Source organism: Petromyzon marinus, chromosome 66, assembly GCF_048934315.1.
Source record: "Petromyzon marinus isolate PM22_M1 ecotype Great Lakes invasive population chromosome 66, UKy_Petmar_22M1.pri1.0, whole genome shotgun sequence".
Lineage (NCBI taxonomy): Eukaryota > Metazoa > Chordata > Hyperoartia > Petromyzontiformes > Petromyzontidae > Petromyzon > Petromyzon marinus.
In genome coordinates, this window is record NC_133732.1 from 2,909,028 (window position 1) to 2,925,312 (window position 16,285).

Genomic DNA, 16,285 nt, shown 5'->3' on the forward strand with positions numbered 1-16,285 from the left:
GTGATCTGTCTTGTTTCTGTGCAGATGAGTGGAATCGCAGACCTCATTCCCGGATCCATCATCGATGAAGTTCTATTTGATCCATGTGGATACTCGATGAACGGACTCACGGACAACGTACGGAGAGAGAGAGAGAGACACGGGGAGCGAGAGAGAGAGACACGGGGAGAGAGAGAGAGACGCGGAGAGAGAGGGACACGGGGAGAGAGAGGGACACGGGGAGAGAGAGGGACACGGGGAGAGAGAGGGACACGGGGAGAGAGAGAGACACGGGGAGAGAGAGAGGGACACGGGGAGAGAGAGACACGGGGAGAGAGAGAGAGAGAGAGAGACACGGGGAGAGAGAGAGAGACACGGGGAGAGAGAGAGAGACACACACGGGGAGAGAGAGAGAGACACGGGGAGAGAGAGAGAGACACGGGGAGAGAGAGACACGGGGATAGAGGGAGAGACACGGGGAGAGAGAGAGAGAGACACGGGGAGAGAGAGAGACACGGGGATAGAGGGAGACACGGGGGGAGAGGGAGACACGGGGAGAGGGAGGGAGAGACACGGGGAGAGAGAGAGAGACACGGGGATAGAGGGAGACACGGGGGGAGAGGGAGACACGGGGAGAGGGAGGGAGAGAGACACGGGGAGGGAGAGAGAGACACGGGGAGAGGGAGGAAGACGCTGGGGGAGGCGTGTGATCTCCCCCTGTTGTACAGAGTGTGTGACATCTGTGACAGGGCTTTAAAGCTCATCGGATTCCTCTTGCAGTATAAATACTGATTGTTTTGTGTGTGTGTGTGTGTCACCGTGTGTGTATCTCACCGTGTGTGTCACCATGAGGGGTGGACAGTCCTCTACTCAGGGCAGGAGACTTCCACACAACAGGGAGTGGCACTTCTTTTGAACAAAAGAATGAAGGGGGGGGTGGGAGCGTGGCGGTGTGGGAAGCTGTAAGCCCCAGGCTACTGTGGGCTCGCCTTCCCATCAACCAGAGGCGAAGATGAACATCCGTGGAGGGATGCAGGCAAGGCCGATGACCTCCTGTCACAGGTGCGTGCTAAAGTGGCCCCTCGGGATAGTCATCTTGTTGGGTGACTTCAATGCCCGAGTTGGTCATGATGCTGGCACCTGGTCTGGAGTGATTGGAGGGCATGGGCCAGATCAGCTCTATAACAACGGCAGGAGGCTGCTAGATTTGTGTGCAGTACATGGGCTTGTAATTACCAACACGCTGTTCCGGCATCGGCGCAATCCGCACAACATCGTGGATGCATGCCGGGTCCAAGCAAGAACATCTGCTGGACTACATAGTGACGGAACAGCGGATGCGAGCCCATGTCCTTGACACCAGGACCTACCGTGGAGCTGATCTGCCCACTGACCATCGACTTGTCATCTGTAAGATGCACCTGCCATTCTTCCACTCCAGTGGTGGGTGTAGACCCAGGACCCCATGCAAACCCTTAGTGGCCTGGTATCAGCTCGCTGAGGAAAGTTTCAAACGAGAATTTCACCATCACTAGCGGCTGGGGTTGGCATCGTCCCCCACTCCTGATGTCGAGGGGAAATGGGCGAAGTTTAGTACTGTGGCTCAGGCAGCTGCAATAGCTGCCTTGGGTACACAGTCCAGACCTCCCCAGAGATCCTGGCTGACAGAGGATGTGTTCAAGCTGGCTGAGAAAAAGCAACAGGCCCACTCATCTACAGCATCCCACGTCAGAGAATGCGGAAGCTTACCGCAGCCTTCGCTCGAAGGTTCGGAGAGCTGTGAGGCATTACAAGGGTGGTGGTCGCGGGTTGCTGATTAGATGGATTCTGCCTCAGTGGCCCGCGATCACAAATCGCTCTTTAATTCCATCAAAAAGTAAATTGCAGCACCATACCTATTACCTTCATTAGGGGAAAGAATGATGATCCAATCTCCGACCCCCAGGAACAGGTTTGCAGATTTGCTGAGCATTTATTTGAGGTCCTGAGGGAGGGGAAATCCTTCAGCCTGGAAAACATCATGGCACAAAGTGGGGATGACCCTGCTGAGGCTGCAGTGCCTCAAATATTGGAAGAAGTCACCCCCTGTGAGCGGCTGGCTGAGGTGCCATCTGTTGAGGAAGTACTGAAGGCGATCCGGAGTCTGAGACCAGGAAAGGCACTGGGTAGAGATGATCTCCCAAGCGAATGCTGAGGGAGGGTGGCATTTGTGCACGGACAGCCCTACATGACATCATAACAACAGTCTGCATCACTGGACGGGTTCCGCAGGATTTGAAGGATGCCCTGGTGGTCCCCCTCTTTAAGAAGGGGGACTGCACAGACTGTAACAACTACAGGGGCATCTCACTCTTAAGTGTGCCGGGAAAGGTCCTGGCAAGGATTATTCAACATCGCCTTGCCAGGCACGCTGAGGAGAGGCTTGCGGAGCCCCAATGTGGTTTCAGGAAAGGGCGGTCCTGCACAGATGCCATATTTTCTGTCCGTCTGCTACAGCAGAGATGTAGGGAATTCCAACAAGACCTACATCTCTGCTTTATTGACCTGGTCAAGGCCTATGATACCATCAGTAGGCCTGGGCTCTGGGTTCTTCATGCTTTCGGAGTCCCAGACTCTGCTCAATCATTAAGGACCTTCATGATGGTGAGCGGGCTCGGGTAAAACTATGAGGCAGGGAGTCGGAGCCATTCCCTGTACACCTTGGGGTGCGACAGGGATGTCCTCTGGCTCCCACATTATTTAATGTCATCTTTGACCACGTAGTTTGGGAAGCTTTTGATGGCTCGACCAGAGGAATTTCCATCTGGTACAGATACAATGGGAGGCTGATTGATGCCCGGGTGCGGTCAAGGGATGGCTCCCTATTGGTCAACCACGTTATGTATGCCGATCTGGTATTTGCCACTACCTCAGAGGAGGAGTTGGAGGTGCTGCTGCTGAACTTGGAGCTTGCCACTAAGAGGTGGGGCCTTACCATCAGCCCCACTAAAACTAAGCACCTGCCTGGGTATTTGCACCATCAGACACTTCACCCACAATTGGTGATGGGGCAGTTGTGGATAGAGTGGAGAGTTTCCCATACCTGGGCAGTGTGCTCATGGCCGGCTCCGAATCAGTCGAGCGGCAATATCTTTTCAGCGGTTGCGTATCGCTGTGTGGAAGCTACTTGGTCTGTCGCTCGGCACTAAGCTTCAGGTCTTCTCGGCCACGGTCATTCCCTCTCTTATCTACGCTTGCGAAACGTGGACCCCCCTAATGGAACATCTTCGCCGGTTAGAAACATTTAGGCTGACCTGCCTACGATCCATCCTGGGTTTAACCAGGCTGGATTGTGCGAGGAGCTCACAAATCCTCGATAGATCTGGACAACGTCCCATCGGTGAGCTCCGGCAGGCAAGGCTGCGATGGCTGGGTCATGTAGCCCACATGCCCAGCCACCGCATGCCGAAACAGCTTTTGTTCGGCCGGATTGAGGGGGCAAAGCGGACGCGGCACGGGCTAGAGAAGAGATGGAGTGATGTGGTACAGGAGGACGTGGAGCTGAGTGGACTTGCCGATGACTGGTACCAGCGGTGTCAAGATCGGCCTCTGTGGAGGAGGCTCGTGAAGGACGCTGCTACTGGGCAGTTGGAGGCAGTCGCCCTCCAACAATAACGGAGGGGGAGGAGCGACGCTCACAACAGCGAGCGGAGCGCCGGGTGGCTAAAGCACAGCAGGTTGGCACAGTAGGGGGCACAGGTGGTGCATCAGCCAGTCATCTCAGTCGACCCGTGGCACCTGGGTCTGCCCCGTGACCTCCTGCCAGCGGGCGTTCGACACTTCACGTGGCCTCAGGGTGCACATAGCCTGGCACAAGCGTCGTGGTGACGTCACCGCCACTTAGTGGCGAATGGCGGTTGTTGTTGTTGTTGTGTCACCGTGTGTGTCACCGTGTGTGTGTGTGTGTGTCACCCGTGTGTGTGTCACCGTGTGTGTGTGCGTCACCGTGTGTGTGGGTGTGTGTCACCGTGTGTGTGGGTGTGTGTCACCGTGTGTGTGTGTGTCACCGTGTGTGTGTGTGTGTCACCGTGTGTGTGTGTATGTGTTAGGGTGTGTATTGGACTATCCACGTCACCCCTGAGTCCGGCTTCTCCTACGTCAGCTTTGAGACGAACGTCGCCCTGGACTCCTACGACGACCTCGTCGCTCACGTGACGCGTGTCTTCCAGCCCGGTCGCTTCATCACCACCCTCTTCTTTAACGAGGTCACTCACTCGCACACTCCCTCATTCACACACACACTCGCACACTCAATCACTCGCTCGCTCACTCACTCACCCACACCCTCACTCACCCACTCGCCCACACACCCACACACCCACACACTCACACACTCTCACTCACACACTCACTCACACACTCACTCACTCACACACTCACTCACACACTCACACACTCTCACTTACACTCACACACACACTCACTCACACACTCACACACCCACTCGCCCACACACCCACACACTCACACACTCTCACTCACACACACACTCGCACACTCAATCACTCGCTCGCTCGCTCACTCACCCACACACTCACTCACCCACTCACCCACACACCCACACACTCACACACTCACACACTCTCACTCACACACTCACTCTCACACTCACACACACTCACACTCTCACTCACTCTCACTTACACTCACACACACACTCACTCACACACTCACACACCCACTCGCCCACACACCCACACACTCACACACTCTCACTCACATTCACACACACACTCGCACACTCAATCACTCGCTCGCTCGCTCACTCACCCACACACTCACTCACCCACTCACCCACACACCCACACACTCACACACTCTCACTCACACACTCACTCACTCTCACACTCACACACACTCACACTCTCACTCACTCCAACACACTCACACTTACCCACACTCACTCACACACACTCACTCACACACACTCACTCACACACTCACTCACACACACACTCACTCACACACACACACATTCACTCACACTCACACACACTCACTCACTCACACACTCACACACACACACTCACACACTCACTCACACACACACTCACTCACACTCTCACTCACTCACACACACACTCTCACACTCACCCACACACTCACACACACTCACACTCACACACTCTCACACACTCTCACTCACACACTCACTCACACACTCACACACACACACTCACACACACACACTCACACACACACACTCACACACACTCACTCACACACACTCACACACACACTCACTCACAAACACACTCACACACTCACTGACTGAGTGATGTTGCAGCTCGTTGATTGTGGTTGCTGATCGTCCCATTGTTGTTGGGTAACCTCGTGGTGGTGGTGGTTGTAGTTGTAATGGTGGTTGTTGACGCTGTTGTGGTTGTTGTGGTGGTGGTGGTTGTTGTGGTTGGTTAGTAACGTGATGGTGGCTGTGGTGGTTGTTGTGGTTGTTGTTGACGTGGCTGTGGTGGTTGTTGTGGTTGTTGACGTTGTGGTGCTTGTTGACCTTTTGGTTGTTGACGTCGTGGTTGTTGTGGTTGTTGTTTAACATCATTGCTGGTTGTTGTGGTTGTTGTTGTGGCTGTGGTGGTTGTTGTGGTTGTGGCTGTGGTGGTGGTGGTGGTTGTTGTTGTGGTTGTTGTTGTTGACGTTGTGGCTGTGGTGGTTGACATTGTTGACCTTGCAGTGGTTGCAGTTGTTGTTGAGTAACATCGTTGCTGCTTGGTGATGGCTGTTGATGTGGCTGTGGTGGTTGTTGTTGTGGTTGTTGTTGACGTGGTTGTTGTGGTGGTTGTGGTTGTGGCGGTGGTGGTGGTTGTGGCTATGGTGGTGGTTGTTGTTGTGGTTGTTGACGTTTTCGCTGTGGTGGTTGTTGTTGACGTTGTGGGTGTCGTGGTTGTTGTTATTGACATTGTTGTGGTTGTTGTGATTGTGGTTGATGTGGGTGTAGTGGTTGTTGACGTGGGTGTAGTGGTTGTTGACGTGGGTGTAGTGGTTGTCGTTGACGTGGGTGTAGTGGTTGTCGTTGACGTGGGTGTAGTGGTTGTTGTTGACATTGTTGTTGTGGTTGTTGTTGTGTAGACGTTTTGGGTGTCGTGGTTGACATTGTTGTGGTTGTTGTTGTTGACGTTGTTGTGGTTGTTGTTGTGGTTGTTGTTGACGTTGTTGACGTTGTTGTGGTTGTTGTTGACGTTGTTGTGGTTGTTGTTGTTGTGGTTGTTGTGTAGACGTTTTGGGTGTCGTGGTTGTTATTGACGTTGTTGTTGTGGTTGTTGTTGACGTTGTGGTTGTTGTTGTGGTTGTTGTTGTTGACGTTGTTGACGTTGTTGTGGTTGTTGTTGCCGTTGTTGTGGTTGTTGTTGTTGTGGTTGTTGTGTAGACGTTTTGGGTGTCGTGGTTGTTATTGACGTTGTTGTTGTGGTTGTTGTTGACGTTGTGGTTGTTGTTGTGGTTGTTGTTGTTGACGTTGTTGACGTTGTTGTGGTTGTTGTTGCCGTTGTTGTGGTTGTTGTGGTTGTTGTGTAGACATCTCCGTGCCGCGTGTCTGCCGCCTCGTCCCCGGCCGTTGCCGGCTTCGAGCTGCTGACTCGTCAGCTCGCCCAGTTCACGAACCACTACAGCCTGTCATTCTGCAGCTTCACCCGCAACACCACCACCACCACCACGGCAACAGCAGCAACAACAGTCGAAGCGGCAACAGTTGCAGCACCAACAGTTGCAGCAGCACCAGCAGCAACAACAGCACCAGCAGCAGCAACAGCAGCCACAACAGCAGTTGCAGCAACAACAGCAGTTGCAGCAACAGCAGTTGCAGCAACAGCAGTTGCAGCAACAGCAGTTGCAGCAACAGCAGTTGCAGCAGTTGCACCAGCAGCAGCAACAGCAGTTGCAGCAGCACCAGCAGCCACAACAGCAGTTGCAGCAACAACAGTTGCAGCACCAGCTGCAACAGCAGTTGCAGCACCAGCTGCAACAGCAGTTGCAGCACCAGCTGCAACAGCAGTTGCAGCACCACCTGCAACAGCAGTTGCAGCACCAGCTGCAACAGCAGCTGCAGCAGTTGCAGCACCAGCTGCAACAGCAGTTGCAGCAACAGCAGTTGCAGCAACAGCAGTTGCACCAGCAGCAGCAACAGCAGTTGCAGCAGTTGCACCAGCAGCTGCAACAGCAGTTGCAGCAAGAGCAGCTGCAGCAGCACCAGCTGTAGCAGCACCAGCTGCAACAACAACCGATCGCGTGGTCAACAACCCAACCACCAAGGCTGGCGGTGGCAACAACTTTGACACGGCCAACAACAACGACGAGACAACAACCAACAACAACAACAACCACCACCACCATCATCACCACCACCAGTTGCAGCTGCAACTGCAGCCGTCCTTGACGCAGCAGGGATAGCAACAACAACAACAACATAAATGGCAAGCGAAGCAGCAACAACCACAACCAGACAACCACACTACCACAACCACACTACGACAACCACAACCACACTACTACAACAACAACCACACTACTACAACCACACTACGACAACAACAACCACACTACGACAACCACAACCACACTACTACAACAACCACACTACTACAACAACAACCACACTACTACAACAACCACACTACTACAACAACCACACTACTACAACAACAACCACACTACTACAACAACCACACTACTACAACCACAACCACACTACTACAACCACACTACTACTACAACAACCACACTACTACAACAACAACCACACTACTACAACAACAACCACACTACTACAACAACAACCACACTACTACAACAACAACCGCACTACTACAACCACAACCACACTACTACAACAACCACAACCACACTACTACAACCACAACCACACTACTACAACAACAACCACACTACTACAACATCAACCACACTACTACAACAACAACCACACTACTACAACAATCACAGCTACTACAACAACAACCACACTACTACAACAACCACACTACTACAACCACACTACTACAACCACACTACTACAACAACAACCACACTACCACAACAACAACCACACTACCACAACAACCACAACCACACTACCACAACAACCACAACCACACTACTACAACAACCACAACCACACTACTACAACAACCACAACCACACTACTACAACAACCACACTACTACAACAACAACCACACTACCACAACAACAACCACACTACCACAACAACCACAACCACACTACTACAACAACCACACTACTACAACAACAACCACACTACTACGGCAACAACCACACTTCCACAACTACAACCACACTATTGCAACAACAACAACAACCACACTATTACAACAACCACACTACTACAACAACAACCAAACTACTACAACAACAACCAAACTACAACAACAACCACACTACTACAACAACAACAACAACCACATTACAACAACAACAACCACACTACTACAACAACCACACTACAACAACCACACTACTACAACAACAACCACACTACTACAACTACAACAAACACCACACTACTACGACGATGATGATGATGATGACAACAATGGCGATGATGACGACGATGTTGATGACGACGACGATGATGATGATGATGATGACGATGATGACGACGACGATGATGATGACGATGATGATGATGATGATTATCACGTAAATTCTCTTGCGCCATTCCCCGCCAGTCAGGATGCGTCCAGAAACCTGGTTGGACCACGAGAGGACAACGCCATTGCACCGCTTGGGAGTCGCCGATTCCCACAGCGTCACCGCCGGTTCCCCCACCGTCACCGCCGTCACGGCCGATTCCTCCACCGTCACCACCGGTTCCTCCACTGTCACCACCGGTTCCTCCACCGTCACCGCCGATTCCTCCGCCGTCACCGCCGGTTTCACCACCGTCACCACCGGTTCCCCCACCGTCACCACCGGTTTCACCACCGTCACCACCGGTTCCTCCACCGTCACCACCGTCACCACCGATTCCTCCACCGTCACCACCGGTTCCTCCACTGTCACCACCGGTTCCTCCACCGTCACCGCCGATTCCTCCACCGTCACCACCGGTTCCCCCAGCGTCACTCCCGGTTCCTCCACCGTCACCACCGGTTCCTCCACCGTCACCACCGGTTCCTCCACCGTCACCACCGGTTCCTCCACCGTCACCGCCGATTCCTCCACCGTCATCACCGGTTCCTCCACCGTCACCACCGGTTCCTCCACCGTCACCACCGGTTCCCCCAGCGTCACTCCCGGTTCCTCCACCGTCACCACCGGTTCCTCCACCGTCACCACCGGTTCCTCCACCGTCACCACCGGTTCCTCCACCGTCACCGCCGATTCCTCCACCGTCATCACCGGTTCCTCCACCGTCACCACCGGTTCCTCCACCGTCACCACCGGTTCCTCCACCGTCACCACCGGTTCCTCCACCGTCACCACCGGTTCCCCCACCGTCACCGCCGATTCCTCCACCGTCACCACCGTCACCACCGGTTCCTCCACCGTCACCACCGGTTCCTCCACCGTCACCGCCGGTTCCTCCACCGTCACCACCGGTTCCTCCACCGTCACCACCGGTTCCTCCACCGTCACCACCGGTTCCTCCACCGTCACCACCGGTTCCTCCACCGTCACCGCCGATTCCTCCACCGTCACCACCGTCACCACCGGTTCCTCCGCCGTCACCGCCGGTTCCTCCACCGTCACCACCGCGTTCGTCATCACCGGCACTGTTACCATCGTCAACATCGTTATCATCACCCCCACCAGCATGATTATAATCAGCATGGTCATACCGTCTTCAGCATCGTCAGCATGGTCATACCATTTTCAACGTCACCATGGTCATACCATCTTCAGCATCATCACCATGGTCATACCATCTTCAGCATCGTCACCATCAGCATGGTCATACCATCTTCAGCATCGTCACCATCAGCATGGTCATACCATCTTCAGCATCGTCACCATCAGCATGGTCATACCATCTTCAGCATTGTCAGCATGGTCATACCATCTTCAGCATCGTCAGCATGGTCATACCATCTTCAGCATCGTCACCATCAGCATGGTCATACCATCTTCAGCATCATCAGCATGGTCATACCATCTTCAGCATCTTCAGCACTATGGTCATACCATGTTCAGCATCACCATGGTCATACCATCTTCAGCATCATCACCATGGTCATACCATCTTCAGCATCGTCACCATCAGCATGGTCATACCATCTTCAGCATCATCAGCATGGTCATACCATTTTCAGCATCGTCACCATCACCATGGTCATACCATCTTCAGCATCATCACCATCACCATGGTCATACCATCTTCAGCATCGTCACCATCATCACCATGGTCATACCATCTTCAGCATCATCACCATCACCATGGTCATACCATCTTCAGCATCGTCAGCATGGTCATACCATTTTCAGCATTGTCACCGTCAGCATGGTCATACCATTTTCAGCATTGTCACCATCACCATGGTCATACCATCTTCAGCATCGTCACCATCACCATGGTCATACCATCTTCAGCATCGTCACCATCAGCATGGTCATACCATCTTCAGCATCGTCAGCATGGTCATACCATCTTCAGCATCGTCATCATCAGCATGGTCATACCATCTTCAGCATCGTCACCATCACCATGGTCATACCATCTTCAGCATCGTCACCATCACCATGGTCATACCATCTTCAGCATCGTCATCATCAGCATGGTCATACCATCGTCAGCATCGTCAGCATGGTCATACCATCTTCAGCATCGTCACCATCACCATGGTCATACCATCTTCAGCATCATCACCATCACCATGGTCATACCATCTTCAGCATCGTCACCATCAGCATGGTCATACCATATTCAGCATCGTCACCATCACCATGGTCATACCATCTTCAGCATCGTCAGCATGGTCATACCATCTTCAGCATCATCAGCATGGTCATACCATCTTCAGCATCATCACCATCAGCATGGTCATACCATCTTCAACATCGTCACCATCACCATGGTCATACCATCTTCAGCATCATCACCATCACCATGGTCATACCATCTTCAGCATCGTCAGCATGGTCATACCATCTTCAGTATCGTCACCATCAGCATGGTCATACCATCTTCAACATCGTCACCATCACCATGGTCATACCAACTTCAGCATCGTCAGCATGGTCATACCATCGTCAGCATCACCAGCATGGTCATACCATCTTCAGTATCGTCAGCATGGTCATACCATCTTCAGCATCGTCACCATCAGCATGGTCATACCATCTTCAACATCGTCACCTCCACCATGGTCATACCATCTTCAACATCATCACCATGGTCATACCATTTTCAACGTCACCATGGTCATACCATCTTCAGCATCATCACCGCCATGGTCATCAATGTTATCACCACAATCATCATCACCACGACTCATCATTATTATTTTTTGTCCACATTTCCCTGGGATTTCACAGCAGTGTAGTGATATTTACTCCCTCCCCCCCCCCCTAAATTTTAAAATCCACAATTCTCTGGATCTATAAATCTATAAAACAGCCCAAGTTGTCTCTTCATCTGCAAGGTGTATCTGCAAAGTCGGCTCGGAATCCAGAATGGGGGTCCCCCCCCCCCCCCCCAAATGCAAAAAGGAAAACCCACAGTTTTGTTTTTCTAGGATTTTTGTAACAACACTGATCCTGATGCCTCCTGATGTTAGTTTATCTCTCTTATCTCTCTCGTATCTCTCTTATCTCTCTTATCTCTCTCTTATCTCTCTCTTATCTCTCTCTTATCTCTCTCTGCTCTCTCTTATCTCTCTTATCTCTCTCTTATCTCTCTCTGATCTCTCTCTTATCTCTCTCTTGTCTCTCTCTTGTCTCTCTCTTATCTCTCTCTTGTCTCTCTCTTGTCTCTCTCTTGTCTCTCTCTTATCTCTCTCTTATCTCTCTCGTATCTCTCTCGTATCTCTCTCGTATCTCTCTCGTATCTCTCTCGTATCTCTCTCGTATCTCTCTCTCATCTCTCTCTCATCTCTCTCTCATCTCTCTCTCATCTCTCTCTCATCTCTCTCTCATCTCTCTCTCATCTCTCTCTCATCTCTCTCTCATCTCTCTCTCATCTCTCTCTCATCTCTCTCTCATCTCTCTCTCATCTCTCTCTCATCTCTCTCTCATCTCTCTCTCATCTCTCTCTCATCTCTCTCTTATCTCTCTCTTATCTCTCTCTGCTCTCCTCTTTCTCTGTCTCATCTCTCTCTCTCCTCTCGATGTCTCTGCCGTAGCAAACCTCCCCCCTTCATCTCCTCGTCCCTGTCGTCTTCCACACCACACGCACCGACTCACTGTAACGACTACCTATAACGATTAGGTTTAACAACTAGCTATAACGACGAGCTATTGCAAACCACTAGCTGTAACGAACTACAACTACTGGCTCGTATTAAAGAGCCACGACTACAACTAGTCACGTGTCCACCTACTGGAGGCTACCCAAGCAATGCGGAATGTTCAGCCAGAAATTGAGCGCTGATGTGTGTCTACAAGTCTCTCGCGTCGAGACCCACAGACTCATCACGCAGAGACCCACAGAGTCATCACACAGAGACCCACAGACTCATCACACAGAGACCCACAGAGTCATCACACAGAGACCCACACTCACACAGAGACCCACAGACTCATCACACAGAGACCCACAGACTCATCACGCAGAGACCCACAGACTCACCACACAGAGACCCACAGACTCATCACACAGAGACCCACAGACTCATCACACAGAGACCCACAGAGTCATCACACAGAGACCCACACTCACACAGAGACCCACACTCACACAGAGACCCACACTCACACAGAGACCCACAGACTCACGCAGAGACCCACAGACTCACGCAGAGACCCACAGACTCACGCAGAGACCCACAGACTCACGCAGAGACCCACAGACTCACGCAGAGACCCACAGACTCACACAGAGACCCACAGACTCACGCAGAGACCCACAGACTCACGCAGAGACCCACAGACTCATCACACAGAGACCCACAGACTCATCACACAGAGACCCACAGACTCATCACACAGAGACCCACAGACTCATCACACAGAGACCCACAGACTCATCACACAGAGACCCACAGACTCATCACACAGAGATCCACAGACTCACTCACGCAGAGACCCACAGACTCACTCACGCAGAGACCCACAGACTCATCACACAGAGACCCACAGACTCATGCAGAGACCCACGGACTCACATAGAGACCCATAGACTCACGCAGAGACCCACAGACTCACGCAGAGACCCACAGACTCACGCAGAGACCCACAGACTCACGCAGAGACCCACAGACTCACGCAGAGACCCACAGACTCACGCAGAGACCCACAGACTCACGCAGAGACCCACAGACTCACGCAGAGACCCACAGACTCACGCAGAGACCCACAGACTCACGCAGAGACCCACAGACTCACGCAGAGACCCACAGACTCACGCAGAGACCCACAGACTCACGCAGAGACCCACAGACTCACGCAGAGACCCACAGACTCGCACAGAGACCCACAGACTCGCACAGAGACCCACAGACTCACCACGCAGAGGCCCACGGACTCACACAGAGACCCACGGACTCACACAAAGACCCACGGACTCACATAGAGACCCACGGACTAACACAGAGACTCACAGACTCACGTAGAGACTCAGACTCACGCAGAGACTCAGACTCACGCAGAGACTCAGACTCACGCAGAGACTCAGACTCGCCCAGAGACCCACGGACTCACACAGAGACTCACGAACTAGCACGGTCTCACTCTCTGTTCGAGTCTATGGCTCTCTACGTGAGTCTATGGCTCTCTACGTGAGTGTGAGTCTCTGCGCGAGTCTGTGGGTCTCAATGTGATGATGAGTGACTTTAGTCCGCCACTCCATCTCGCTGTATTTCAGGGTTTGCAATGATGCCCCCATGTGTCAGCTTCTGGAAAAGAAAGAAAAATTAAGTTCCGTAGCGAGCTCTGGATGAGGAGGATCTCCTGTTACACCTTGGCAGAAGAGCGTAGAGAGGGAAAGACAGAAAGGGAGTAGAGTGAAGATAGGAGAGAGAGAGGAGAGAAAGAGGAGAGGGAGAGTGAGGAGAGTGAGGAGAGGGAGAGTGAGGAGAGGGAGAGTGAGGAGAGGGAGAGTGAGGAGAGGGAGAGTGAGGAGAGGGAGAGTGAGGAGAGGGAGAGTGAGGAGAGAGAGAGTGAGGAGAGAGAGAGTGAGGAGAGAGAGAGTGAGGAGAGAGAGAGAGTGAGGAGAGAGAGAGAGTGAGGAGAGAGAGAGAGTGAGGAGAGAGAGAGAGTGAGGAGAGAGAGAGAGTGAGGAGAGAGAGAGAGTGAGGAGAGAGAGAGTGAGGAGAGAGAGAGTGAGGAGAGAGAGAGTGAGGAGAGAGAGAGTGAAGAGAGAGAGAGTGAGGAGAGAGAGAGTGAGGAGAGAGAGAGTGAGGAGAGAGAGAGTGAGGAGAGAGAGAGTGAGGAGAGAGAGAGTGAGGAGAGAGAGAGTGAGGAGAGAGAGAGTGAGGAGAGAGAGAGTGAGGAGAGAGAGAGTGAGGAGAGAGAGAGTGAGGAGAGAGAGAGTGAGGAGAGAGAGAGTGAGGAGAGAGAGAGTGAGGAGAGAGAGAGAGTGAGGAGAGAGAGAGTGAGGAGAGAGAGAGTGAGGAGAGAGAGAGTGAGGAGAGAGAGAGTGGGGAGGGAGAGTGAGGAGAGAGAGAGTGAGGAGAGAGAGAGTGAGGAGAGAGAGAGTGAGGAGAGAGAGAGTGAGGAGGGAGTGAGGAGAGAGAGTGAGGAGAGGGAGAGTGAGGAGAGGGTGAGGAGAGAGTGAGGAGAGAGTGAGGAGAGAGTGAGGAGAGAGAGAGGAGAGAGAGAGGGAGGAGGGAGAGTGTGAGGAGGGAGAGTGTGAGGAGGGAGAGTGTGAGGAGGGAGAGTGTGAGGAGAGAGAGTGTGAGGAGAGAGAGAGTGAGGAGAGGGAGAGATTGAGGGGAGGGAGAGTGAGGAGAGGGAGAGTGAGGAGAGGGAGAGTGAGGGGAGAGGGAGAGTGGTGAGAGTGAGGGGAGGGAGTGAGGGGAGGGAGAGTGAGGGGAGAGAGAGTGAGGAGAGGGAGAGGAGTGAGAGTGAGGAGAGAGAGAGGAGAGGGAGTGAGGAGAGAGAGTGAGGAGAGGGAGAGGAGTGAGAGTGAGGAGAGAGAGAGGAGAGAGGAGAGTGAGAAGAGGGAGAGTGAGGAGAGGGAGAGTGAGGAGAGGGAGAGTGAGGAGAGAAAGAGAAGTGAGAGTGAGGAGAGAGAGAGGAGAGAGAGTGAGGAGAGGAGAGTGAGGAGAGCCAGAGACAAGGCAGTGGTGATAACGACACAAATCATTCACAAACGATAGGCTGCATGGGTTGGCTAAAAGTAGTTTGACGCGGGGTTAGAACGAAACTTACAATTTCTGTATAGTAGCCATGGTGACATGGTGGGTGGCTGGCTGGCTGGCTGGGTGCATGGTGGGTGGGTGGGTGGCATGGTGGGTGGGTGGCATGGTGGGGTGGGTTAGGCGCTTCCTGGGTTTGGTCATGTGACACCTCACCCTTTCCCCAGGCACGTGCTCCCTTTGTGACGTCAGGGTGGAGGGTCATGTGACCTCGCCCCCCCCCCGCCCACCCCCCGCCCACACCCCACCCACACCCCGCCCACACCCCGCCCTCCTGTCCCCCAGGCACGTGCTCCCATTGTGACGTCACGTTTATGCATGCGCTCGCTACGACGTCACGGCCGTGAATGTAAAACTGCCCGATCGAGAAGAGGGGGTAGTCACGTGTCTGGTTTTGTGTGTGGAGCAAGAGGTGGGTGGGTGGGTGGGGGGGGTTGTTGTTTATTTTTTTGGGGGGGGCCCCCGAGTCTATCCAGGGGTAGGACTGCGCGCGGTAACGGTACGGGGTTGTGGTTTGCCGCGGACCCCTCCCGCCCCCCACCCACCCCCCCCCCCCACGTCTGTGTGTGGGGGGCTCACCCCCCCCCCTTATAGCGAGTTGCTGCATTGTCTACCTGTGGTTTGCCCCCCCCACCCCCCCCCCCCCATCCATTATGGACATTAAAAACAACGGTCGCATGTTCGTCGCCTGGCATCTCTCTCGTTACTCTCACGACAACAACAGCGACAGAACAAGAGACGTAGATCCCACCCCCCACCCCCCATAGCGTAACAGGTAGTGCG

The 16,285-nt window shown here is 53.1% G+C and overlaps 1 protein-coding gene across 2 annotated transcripts in view; it reads left to right on the top strand.

Moving 5' to 3' along the window:
- The window catches only part of AMD1 (adenosylmethionine decarboxylase 1), a 61,148-nt gene extending 49,467 nt beyond the window's left edge, over positions 1 to 11,681 (top strand). The window contains exons 8-11 of one of the 2 annotated variants that reach the window (XM_076054408.1): positions 25 to 117; positions 4,068 to 4,223; positions 6,547 to 7,442; positions 8,717 to 11,681. In XM_076054408.1, the coding sequence (XP_075910523.1) occupies positions 25 to 117; positions 4,068 to 4,223; positions 6,547 to 7,419 (1,122 nt within the window). In that variant the 3' untranslated portion in view covers positions 7,420 to 7,442; positions 8,717 to 11,681. The remainder of the gene's footprint in view (positions 1 to 24; positions 118 to 4,067; positions 4,224 to 6,546; positions 7,443 to 8,716) is intronic. The other variant, XM_076054407.1, reaches the window with a different exon arrangement.
- The last annotated feature ends 4,604 nt before the right edge of the window (positions 11,682 to 16,285 follow it).